The sequence below is a fragment of the Bombyx mandarina genome, chromosome 22 (genome assembly GCF_030267445.1).
Source record: "Bombyx mandarina strain Sakado chromosome 22, ASM3026744v2".
Taxonomy (NCBI): Eukaryota; Metazoa; Arthropoda; class Insecta; order Lepidoptera; family Bombycidae; genus Bombyx; species Bombyx mandarina.
In genome coordinates, this window is record NC_143228.1 from 11,022,919 (window position 1) to 11,034,961 (window position 12,043).

The 12,043-nt window shown below is 47.8% G+C and overlaps 1 protein-coding gene and 1 pseudogene across 1 annotated transcript; both read right to left on the minus strand.

The window, feature by feature from the left end:
- Positions 1 to 95: 95 nt before the first annotated feature.
- LOC149500352 (uncharacterized) lies at positions 96 to 3,410 on the minus strand. Its single transcript, XM_089737057.1, has one exon. The coding sequence runs from the start codon at positions 3,408 to 3,410 to the stop codon at positions 96 to 98; it is 3,315 nt and encodes a 1,104-aa protein (XP_089593183.1).
- A 13-nt stretch (positions 3,411 to 3,423) lies between these two features.
- On the minus strand, positions 3,424 to 6,654 carry LOC149500353 (uncharacterized; annotated as a pseudogene).
- Between the last annotated feature and the right edge of the window lie 5,389 nt (positions 6,655 to 12,043).

The window sequence follows — 12,043 nt, forward strand, 5'->3', positions numbered from 1 at the left end:
TTTTTCTATTATTTTACAGCCAACCTATAACTATATTTTCTATCTACTTTTAAAACTATCTATGTCCGTCGTGAACAATATCTATTTAACTGCATTTATTTATGTCCGTCGCGAACATCCTCCCGCCGTGCAGCGTCGTTCACGTCGCTGCATCCTCCTTGGTGAGCGGCGGTCATCGTGGGCAGCACGATAATCTTCTTCGCCGGGCGTCGCAGGATACCGCCGGCGGTGCGCACGTCGACCACTCGAGTGATGCCGTCGGCCCCCGGGTAAACCTCCTGGATGATCCCACGTGGCCAGGTGTTCCGTGGGAGCGTTCCGTCTGCTATTATCACGACGTCGCCTATCTTCAGAGCGGGCCCGCGGCTGTGGGGCTCCCGCCGGTTCTGCAGGTCGGGCAGGTACTCCCGGAGCCAGCGACTCCAGAACACATCTGCCAGACGTTGAGCTGCGCGCCAGTGTGCGCGCCCTATGAGGTCGGCGTCGTCAAACTTGCCCGGCACGGGGACTCGCGCCGGGCCTCCCAACAGGAAGTGGTTCGGTGTCAGAGGGTCGGGATCGTCGGCGCTCACCGATACGTGAGTGAGAGGTCGGCTGTTCACGGTGAATTCTGCTTCAGCTAGCAGAGTATGAAATGTTTCGGGCGTCGGGTGCCTCGGCTGTTCCGTGGCCGAGAGCGCGGCCTTTACCGCCCGCACCATTCTCTCCCAGGCGCCGCCCATGAAAGGCGCGCCCGGTGGGATGAAGCGCCATTGGATAAGTCTTAAGCTTGCTTCATGCTCAGTCGCCTTGTCCATAGCTTGGCGCAGCTCCTTGTCGGCACCTCGTAAGTTGGTGCCGTTGTCGCTCCATATTTCCGTCGGGGCTCCCCGGCGCGCGATCATGCGTCGGAGTGCCATCACTGCTGAGTCCGTGCTGAGGCTCGCTGCCGGTTCTAAATGCACCGCACGCGTAGTGAGACATGTGAAGATGGCCACGTAGTGCTTCTGGGTGCTTCTGCCGGTGGTAACTTGATAGGGCCCGAAGTAATCGAGGCCCACGTATGTAAATGGTCGCCGATGGTGTGCCAGTCTGCTCGGTGGGTGGTCGCCTGTGGCTGGACGCGGTGGTGTGTCCTTGCGGATACGACACGGAAGACAGTTGTGGATTACGCTCCGTGTCACTGGGCGTAGGCGTAAGACCCAGTACGACTGTCGGCACTCGGCGATCGTAGCTTCGGTTCCGGCGTGGTGCATCTTTCTATGGATGAAGTCTATCATCAGTCTCGTTTCGCGTCGGGATCCATCTAGCACGAGAGGCGAGGTGATGACGTCAGCTCCCTCAATATTGCCGATGCGTCCGTTTATTCTTAATATCCCGTCCGTGTAAGTTACGGACAAGTTTCGCAGTCGGCTCGCTGGGGATACTTGTTTCCCTCGTTGGAGCGTCAAAATCTCTTCCTCGAAGGCCGCCCGCTGGCTCTGTTGCCAAATGAGCGTCTCGGCGCGTCGAAGCGTTTCGGCGTCTAAAGTCTTCCATTGAATGACTGCTTGCTCTGGCGTCCGCGGTGTGTTCAGCGGGGTCTTCGAAGTCGTCTTCTTTCTATTCTTCTCCCACGTCGGATCCGAACGCGGGTTCCGTCTGGTCCTCTTGTAATGAGTGCGCTCGCGACTTCTGCGGCATAGGTCGACGAATTGCAGTATTCGCCCCGTTGCACGCAGGTACTTTTTCCATTTTGAAAAGCGTCTTGGGTCCGGGATCGCTTCACCGAGGCTCTCTCTGCTCACGGCGAGCGTTGCGCACTTCTCTTCGCCCGTATCTTCTGCCCTTCTTGCAGTCCGTTGTACGGGCCAATCATCCGGATGCCGTCTTAGGTATTCCGGGCCTATGAACCAGCGGTGGTTTCTTTCAAAGCCGACGGGTAGTTCTCTAGTGGCGTCGTCGGCGACATTTTCCTTCGTGGGGACCCAGCGCCATTCCTCCACAGTGCTGTTCTCTTCTATCGCTGCAATGCGGTGAGCGACGAACGGTCGATACGACCTCGACCCCGTTCGTAGCCAGGTCAATACGGTGGCGCTGTCTGTCCAGAACACTCTCGCGTCTGGTTTTCTATCGTGTTCCTCTGTGACAGCCGCGGCCATGCGGCTGCCCATCACGGCAGCTTGTAGCTCGAGGCGCGGTATCGAGGTGAGTTTCAAGGGCGCGACTCGGGCTTTGGCGAGTACGAGGGAGGTCCTGATCTCCCCGTCGGGCATTTCGGCGCGCCAGTATAACGCGGCGGCGTAGGCGGACTCACTGGCGTCTACGTATGTGTGGAGCTGGAGGTTGGCGGCGTCTGAGTAGCCGGGATAGCAGCGCGGCACTGAGACGTCGCGCAGGCGTCTTAAGTGGTCGATCCACTCTCTCCACATCGCGCAGAGGTCTTCATCGAGGGGGGAGTCCCACGCCGTCCCTCGGCGCCACGTTTCTTGCAGGATCTTCTTCGCTCCGACAGTGACTGGTGATGCGATGCCTTGGGGGTCGTAGACGGACATCGTTATTCGCAGAGCCTGTCTCTTCGTAGGCGCGCTGCTCTCCAAGACTTCTTTTGGGATTCGCGCCATGTCCAGATTGAAGGCGAGGACGTCTTCAGCAGGTCTCCACACCAGGCCAAGTACTCGTTCTATTTCCGTTCCATCGGACAGCGTCACACTTGTAGGTGGGGCCTCGTCGGTCATGTGGCACCGTACCTCCTCGTTGTTCGAGGTCCATTTGCGTAACTCGAAATGGCCTTGCCGGTGTACTGCCCTCACCTCATTTGCGATCCTGATCGCGTCTTCGCTTGTCCGGTAACTTCCCAGGTAATCGTCCATATAGTGGTTGCGTATGATTGCGTCGGCGGCGTCCGGGTACTGCAGTCGGTACTTCTCCGCGTTGGCGTTCTTCACGTAGATGGCGGTCGCGGGTGAGCTTGTCGCGCCAAAGATTATAGATTTCATCCGGTACTCTGTAGGCTCCTGTGAAGGGTCCTCCCTCCACAAGTACCGGAGCGCGTCGCGGTCCTCGCTTCGGACGCCTATTTGCATGAACATCTCTGTGATGTCCGCTGAGACTGCGACGGCGTGCTGCCTGAAGCGCATCATCACTCCGGGCAGCGACTGCGGCAGGTCCGGGCCGGTGAGCAGGAAGTCGTTAAGGCTCTTCCCTCTAGTCTTCGCAGCGGCGTCGTGCACGATGCGAATCTTGTCCGGCTTCATCGGATGTGTTACGCCGAAGTGCGGCAGGTACCAGGTTCGGTCCTTCGTCCCCGTTGACGGAGCTACTTCGGCGTATCCTTTCGCTACCAGTGCGTCCATTTGTTGCTTGTAGCGCTCTTTCAAATTTGGATCCTTCTCCAGTTTCTTCTCTACGGACGTCAGGCGATTCAGCGCGGCTTCGAAATTGTTGGGCATCTTCAGGCTCTTCTCACGCCACAGCAGTGCGGTCTCGTAGCGGCCGTCGGGTTGCTGTTGAGTGGTCTCTCGCAGGATCTTCAGCGCGCGCTCGTCTGGGTCATTCTTCGGTGTCTTGGCGGCGACGGTGAGTCCCTCGATCGCGAAGTAGTGCCTGAGGGCTTCGTCCATGTTCGCGTCGGCCGTCGTCGCGTGTGCCACGAAGTTGACGCGCTGTCTCTTGCTTCCCGGGTGTGCTCCGTGCACGACCCACCCGAGCGGAGTACGAGACGCCACTGGTTGATCGCGTCGTCCCGTCCGCATCTCCTCCGTCACCAGCAGGTGCCAGTTGTCTTGGCCGATCAGGATCTTCGGCGAGGCGTAGCTCGTTTTGAAGTGATGGCGGAGGTCGGTGAGGTGATGGCACGACGCGAGGACTTCGACGTTCAGTCGCTGTGGTGTTAACTTTAAGCCGTTGACTGTCCGTAGGTTCAGTTCTTGCGGTTCCCCCGTGCGTCCGCATAGCTTCAGCGGGACGCGTCGTGAGCGTGTTGCGTCTATCTTGTTGTCTCCGATGGCAGTGATGAAGAGGGGTTCGATCGGTCCTTTGGCGCCCACTCGTCTCGCGAAGTCTTCGTCGATCAGCGAGATCGTTGACCCGTCGTCCAGCAGAGCCCATGTATCTGTCTCTCCCGCCGGTCCGATGACAGTAATTGGCGCCATCTTTAGGTAGGCTGTCGCTCTGCTTGCGGCCCACGTCGAGGTGACCGCCTCTTCCTTCTCTGCTGGTTTCTGCCATGCTGACTTCTTATGCAACAGCTCGTGGTGCGTGCGTTCACAGCTGTCGACGCCGCACTTCTTCTTTTTGCATACGTGTCCCCGGGACCGGAACCGTAGGCACCGGAAACACAAATTTTCGCGCTTCGCCGTATCCCAGCGCTCGCTGACGGCTGCTCTCTTGAATTCGGGACAATCTTGTGGGATGTGCCCCGGCTTCTGACATGCTGCGCATTTCCTCTCTTCCTTTGCTTGCGTGGTGTGCGTCCTCTGAGGCGTATTCACCATCTTCCGCCGACCGCTGGTGTTCTCCACTCTCGTCTCTGGCTCCGGCTGTGCGTATGGGCTGCACAGGTCCGCCTCGCGTTGCAGGAAGCGCGACAGCTTGACGAGGTCCGGTTCTCCCGCCGGTTGAGTCGCTGAGAATTCGAACCAGCGGTGGCGTAGAGTGGACGGCAGCTTCTCTGATGTGATGTTGGTGAGCTCCGGGTTGTACATATAATGTACGCGGTCGAGGGCCCTCAGAGCGGCGACGACGTTGTTCACCTTATTCGCGAATACGCAGATGTCCCTCGGTGTGTCCGTGCAGCGTGGCAGCGCGCGCAGTCGTTCCAGCTCCGTTGCGGCGATTGCTTCTGGACGTCCGAAGCGCGATTCTAGAGTCCGCATGATCTCGGCGGGCTCGGTGTAATGCAGCAACAAGTTTTCGACCGCTTCTCTTGCTCTTCCTCTTAACGTACGCCGAAGTCTCGCAGTGTTCTCTGCGGCGCTGAAGCTGTCCGCTGATTCGGCGTAGGCGACCTTGAAGGAGAGCCATTCTTGGTGCGATCCACTGTACACTGGAAGCTCCCCGTAGTACCGATGCGATGGTCCGGGCCTGGCTTGGCGGGCGGCCGTCGCGATGGCAGCTGCTAGTTCGGCGATGTCGCTCTTCGGTGCGACAGGTACGGCAATCGGTGCCGCGGCAGGGGCCGGTAGCTTCAGCTGTTCTATTGGTGCGGGAAGTTCCAGTTGCGGTTGCTCGATGGTGGCTGGTGATCCGTGTGTTGGCTGCATTACTCTTTCTTCGACTCCCTGTAGCGCGATCGATCGTTGTTGACTGAGCCATGTATCGATGCGCTGTGATTGCTCGTTCTCGTCCTCCGTGAGTGTTGTGCGCGCATCTTCCTCCTCTTCAACGAGCGCTTCGGCTTCTAATGTTGAGATGCGGGCGGCGGCGAGCTCTGCTTGGAGTCGGGCTTGTTCTTCTTTGGCGCGAAGATGCTCTTCCTTGAGGCGCGCCATAAGCAACAGCCGTTGTGACTGTTGACTCGACTTTCTTGAAGATCCTCGTACTGGTGGCGCCATCCCGTCGCGGAGTGTGGAGCCTTCTTCTGTCGTCGAGATTTTGGCAGCGGCGTCCGTGATGTGGGACCCGTGTACAATTGGATTGGCCGTGAGCGCTGACTCTTTTCTGTTCTGGCTCGCGGATACGACGCTCTCCGTTGCTGCGTCGCCTGAAGTTGTTGCCGGTGTCGCGGTGCTGGGAGGTCTGACCACTCGACGACAGACCCCGCTGTTCGGTCCCGTTGGCGACGCCGGCGAGTATTGCGTAGGCAATATATGGCGGGAGGGGGGCATCGCTTGTGAGCCCCGCGGCACTCCCGGACACTTTTCCACTTGGGAGGAGGGTGCCGCCATCGGTGGCGGTCCCTGCGTCACTCCCGAACGCGGCGCGGTTGACTGGGAGGAGGTTGCCGCCATCGGTGGCGGTCCCTGCGTCACTCCCGAACGCGGCGCGGCCGACACAGCTCGTTGCTGTGCGTCTTGTGAAGTTGAGCCCGAGACAGCTTCGTCGCCGGGCCGGTCAAGGCGTGACGACCTCATCTTCTCGGACCGTGTGAGCACCATTTCTTCAATCTTCAATCTTCAATTTTCTTCGATCTTCCTCAAATGAATCCGGCTCGAAGGACCAATATTCCGGACGGCCACCGCTCAGGTTTCGGCCACCACGTGTGATTTTTAGACTTCTTACTCGTTGAAACGTGGTGGCTCGAGTATTGCCGCAGTGGCTGTCGCGGAACGGGTGCTGGGATTGGTTCGAGGAAAATAACGAAGGCTTCAAGTATGGCGTTCACACGGTCCTCGTGGCTTGACCGGCGCAGGGCGTAGGAGCGAGTCTTTTCTTGTTCGGTTGGCGCTCTCCTCTTCTTCCGGAGAGGTCTTGACTCGTCGGCTCGCTGTCTCGAACTGAATTTGCAGCGAGGTAGGCCCCTTATTTATGGTCGCCCACACGCACTCGGCCAGCGCTATTATGAGTCCGAGCACGGTGGGCGTCTATTGTTCTCTCGGCCGCCTCGCTCGCCTATTGTTTTGCCTAGTCGCTCTATTAGTTGCCCGTATTGTGACTCGCTCCTGCGTTCCCACGCCAAATTAAAGACCACGAGGACCAATCTTTATTTTCAAACAAATATTTACAAATTTACTTATATCTATTTTCCTATTTTTAACTATCTCTATTCACGTTTATTATTTCACAACATATCCGTTTATTTGGATGTCTATTTATTTTCGCTGTTCTTGGCGAACATATCTCTATTTAACTATTTACGGACATTTCCCTATTATAACTATTTATTCTTCAACTTATTTTAACATACTATTCATTTATTTGTTACGGACATTTTTCTATTATTTTACAGCCAACCTATAACTATATTTTCTATCTACTTTTAAAACTATCTATGTCCGTCGTGAACAATATCTATTTAACTGCATTTATTTATGTCCGTCGCGAACACTTAGCACCCAAAAAAACCTTAACAAATAAAATGTGTAATGTGATTTTTATTAAGACTATTTAAATTCTTAAAGAAAACCTCTAAGAAACAGTAGAATGATGAAAGCCAATACACAAATTTGCAAATTATTATAATATTATTTCTCAAAACGTTTTCGTAATGTGTATTTAAGCGTTAATTTACCAAAATAAATCATTTACATGAACAGGAATGGCCAAATCTGCGCTTAGTAGCGCCTTGCCAGTTGTTTCTACCACCTTCCGAAGCACCTATTATATGATTAAACGCATTGAAAGAGTAATTAATTCGTCAACTTAAAACTAATATAATTGTTAAATACCAAAAAATCTCTCAACAAGATGCCATAAAACAATAAATTACTTACAAAACGAATTACGTCACCTGACTAGTATTTAGCACTACAATAAGTCGGGTCCAATTATTCAAAGATCGTAAAACAAGCATACAATACATTATTCATGCGTATAAATTTTCCGTACGGATTGTAAACCTTACAAATCAGATAGGCCGGGGGAACGGGGCGTGTAAAGCTGTAAATGAAGTGTAACGACTCCCAAGTGCACGTAAAAGCGACAACCTACCTTTAATTAAAAAGAAAAAAACGATCCACGTGTAAAGGCAAAACATACAGGTTTTGAGAACGCCGGTAGCAAACAGTCGTAAATCCGATGTTCTGCCTCGGTAATGGGTTTTCTTGTGTCAACATCCCGTGTGTACCTTACAATAGGCGGCTTCATAGTGCGGAGTCGCGTCGCGAGGAATGTGCCCGTGAACCAGAGAGCTTCCTGGGTATTACCGTGTGCGCTCACCCTTTTGCCGAGTCACGGTACCAATCTTTGATGTCGGCTCCAATTTAAATTGCACCGCGATTGGATGTTGAAAATATTTAAATAGCGCTGATGAGAAAATTGCGTTTAAAAGGATTTTTGGTTACGTTTTTTTTTTTTTAATGCTACTCTCTGTTGAGTAAACGATTATTTGGTTGATGGCACTACAACCGAAATAAGATTTCGATGTTTGTAATTTTATTTATTTAAAAAAAAATCTTATTAGCGATTCTCAAAGTTAAGTATTGAAGAAATCTGAAGAAAATACTTAGATGGTTTTCTATTACGGTTCAGTTTTTTGTTGAAAAACCGTGATACAATATAAGTTGAGACATTATATCTCAAGGAGGCTTTTACATAGCAATGTCTATAGCCTGAATCACATACTATATGGTTCTTAAAAATAAAATATATAACATTGCAAAAATCTAAGAAAATACTGTCTATATAAATGTCCAACATAAATGATTGCTCTCACTCTGCGAAACACCGTGTCACATGGCGTCGCATCGCGAGAGCATCGGTATCGCATGATCCGACTGATGCATGACCATGACCAATCTGTCAAGAGTGTACGAATAGGAAGAAGAAGAAGAATATAATTACCGTATTTGACGTAACTCCATCAAATATTGTTTTTTTTTCAGTCATTCACATTCTTTAATTCATAAAATACTCAAAAAATCTCTTATATTAAGAAATACAATGTAAGTACATAGATATAAGATTGAATGTGAAAAGTGAATTATTATACCATATTATGCTGTTTTAATTTGACCTCACTTACATAAAAGTCTTTAGAAATAAGTTTACAAATAAAAGAAGGTAAGAAAGTTGTTTTGTCTTCGTCGAAAAACAATAAAACATGAATGCTGTTTTAATCAAAATTATATCGTCAACTTTTTAATTTAATTACATACTTCAGTTATATTGTTTGGTCACAAATGCTTACTCACGCAAGGCCACCACCAACATGCCTATACGAAATAAATTAAGATTTAGCGTTGTTCTATGCAATTTGATTTTAACTTAACTTGAATTGAATTAACAGTTTTTCTTGATTACTTGGCTATCGATATAAGCAGAATGCTGGCACCAAAAGTTGTCAAAACACGAGCGATATGAAGCAGTAAATAGAAAATTTCATAAGCAGTAAAATTATTACCAAAATACTGAATTCTAATTGTGTACAATATATTGTATGTGTTTTGATTTTATGAGCGTGTGTTAAATGATTATTGGATTACATAAACATCACAATAAAAACTCACTATGTCACCCACATGAATAGATCATTAGTGCATTACAATATGATCTATCACCCGTTATAAAATCTATACAATACGATCAAATACTCCAAATACTGAAGTTTCAAATAACCCTGGTCTCATTTCCCATCTCAATATAACTAATCCATTTCGAAAACCGTATTAGCCTGTTATAAATTGAATTGACTCATTCGAACGTAAACTATAACAGAACTATACAATTTTAGCCGTCGTCGGGTCCTTATTGTGCTTTCAATTATTGAAATTAGTGCTGATCCCTAAAATAGATTATCGGGCCCACAAAATAGGAAAATAACGTTCCCACAATTTGAGTGCGACTGAATGCGTCTGTGGTTTCGTATCTTGAGATCGAACAATATTAGATTTTGAAATTATTATACTCGTGACTGTTTATGCCGCAAAACAGTTATGTGATCGGATTCGATTAAAGTTATTTTTCAGCCTCAAATGAGTCTTTAAAATTATGAAGTACCTACATACATTGTGAGATTGAATTAGAATTGAAAAAAAATAATTTGTTAAAAAATGGTGCGGATGCAAGTTGGTGCACGTGAAAGAAGTAAAACTTCTTTTGCGGTGTGTAGTATTGTGGTTTTCTACATTTTTAGTCTTAAATCAAATTTCTCTTGTAATAGGGAATGCTGTGTACAAGAGAAGCGACCTAGCTCGCTTTGTCCTTCCCCTCTCTCCACGGTCGAGTCGTTCGCGAGACGCTCTGTCCATTTTCTCACTCTCCCTCTTCTTAAATTGTAATTTCTCTCTAGCCGTAACGAATCTCGCGAGTTAAATTTTGCTCTCAACGCGCCTTAAAAAGGTGCACTTCGATAAATACGACTTTGTGTTTATAGTGAAAACTTTTATTTGATTATATCTAATAAAACAATAACCAGAAAACAGAGAACAAATTCAACGAATATTATTTTATTACTAAGGATAATTTCGGAAAAAAATTCAATAGGGAATCATACTAAAATTGAAGAAGAAAATACGAAAAAAGTATGTGAAAACATTACGAGACTCACTTTAGGACCCAACAAAATGGCACTTACGTCCCTTGTCACCCCGAGTGGGTACTCAGGAGTTTCTCAACGCACTCGCCCCAACAGTTTTGAGTGTAGTCGGCCACGCGTCTACATCCAGCAACAAGAAAATTTGAACTTTACAACCAAAACCTTAAAATTTAATTTTGAATGTAATGTGCTTATTTTGCACCAACCCAATGCTGGTTGTGTAAGAGGATTAAAATTGTTTGAATGCGTTCATTGGCCTATTCGGCTGTTTTATTATAATTTTACTGTAAAGTGTTCAAATCATACATTGAAGTCCTTCTTTTTGCTAATTACATTCTCATTCTAACAAGTAAAAGTTAGTAAGTTTTTAGGCCAGCATTTAATTTTGTCTATAGTAGTTCAGTTATATAATACGCATGTTGTATTAAAATATATAAAAGGTGTATGTAAAGTGTATTTGTGTTCTACGTATAAATTTTTACGCTGCGATTCGCCAACCTAAATTTCGAATACTGAAATAAATACGCGTCCTTCCTAAAAATGCTTCAAAGGAAAATAACGTCAGGTAATGAGAGGTAGATATCAGTCTCACTGTGTGTCTGAGATATGTCAATTTTTACCGTGTTAACATCAGCGTTAACACAGTAAAAATTGACTGATACAACTTTTTTTTTTAAGTATACCTCTCGCTGGTCTTTTCAATCTGTCCGGAATACTAACGCGATTCCTAAATACTGTACATAAAACGAATGAATCAGAAACTTACCTTACTTTGCCACCGACGGTAACGTAATAAAATCATTATGCGGATGGTCTAAAACGAAAGGTAACTAGCCAAGCGCCGTTTAGCCGATCAAGCACTTACGTGTAAGTAGTTCTGTGTAAACGGAAGTGCCTCGGGTACTCGTGTAACCTCACTTAGGCAGGTTATGATCGTAACTAAGTACGTAATATGTGTTCTAGGTATAATGTCGGCTTTGCACTAAATAAGGGACCAAATTTCGGTAAAATGTGCTCTAAAATGAGAATTCATTTTCTGATTTTATGGGTCGATTGGGTGAACAGAGGAAGATGGCGAAACATCATCCAGAGAAGGATAATGGGAGGAGATGGTCACGACCATCAGACATGAGGAATGCGACTCAGGGAGGAGGAGGGTGTTTCTTACACAGATTATGATATTTGTATACTACATAAATTGATTGCTTTTTTGATGGTGATTGACTTTTTGTTGCTTCGTGACCTACCTAATTTGTTACCTAGCAGGGCAAACTTTAACTCAATACTGATATATTTGGATAAGAAACCTTAACTTTATTGAAATGACGACTATTACGGAGTGCATGAAGTTTGCTTGGCAGAAATAAACGGAAAGGTCAGCAAGTTTGAGGATTAATCCAGATATTTGCAAAATAAAGGTAATTTATGTATTTTATAAACTTAATTTACGACGACAAACTTTATTTATTTATTTTAAGACCAGGTTGCCACTACGCAGTAGCTTGTTTGTGTCCCTAGTATTGCTGCAGTCCATAAGCGACACTGACTTATTATTTTTACGCCGGTAAGAGTAGCGCCATCTATCGCCGAATAGTCGAACGAATATCGAAAGATCCAGAATGCTCGAGAATTGCAACGCCATCTATTGACAGATAGCGGAAACTACGACTAGAGCTGTGTGGAACATTCTCGATAATTCTACGGATGAGGTATCCACTATAAAAGCGTTGTAGGGATGGCACGCAGTCAGTCATTAATCGGAACTACTCGAAGCGAAACAGAGAACGGATCACCTGAAGCGAAGCGGAACAAGCGAATTGAGAGTTTTAAAGTGTTTGTTGAGTGTTTAAGTGTTTTAAGTGCTGAATACAGTTTTTAGTTGTATTTTGGTGAAATTTTTATTTATTGCGAGCCCCAGCGCGTAACATTATGCAATAGTAGTGATGGCTA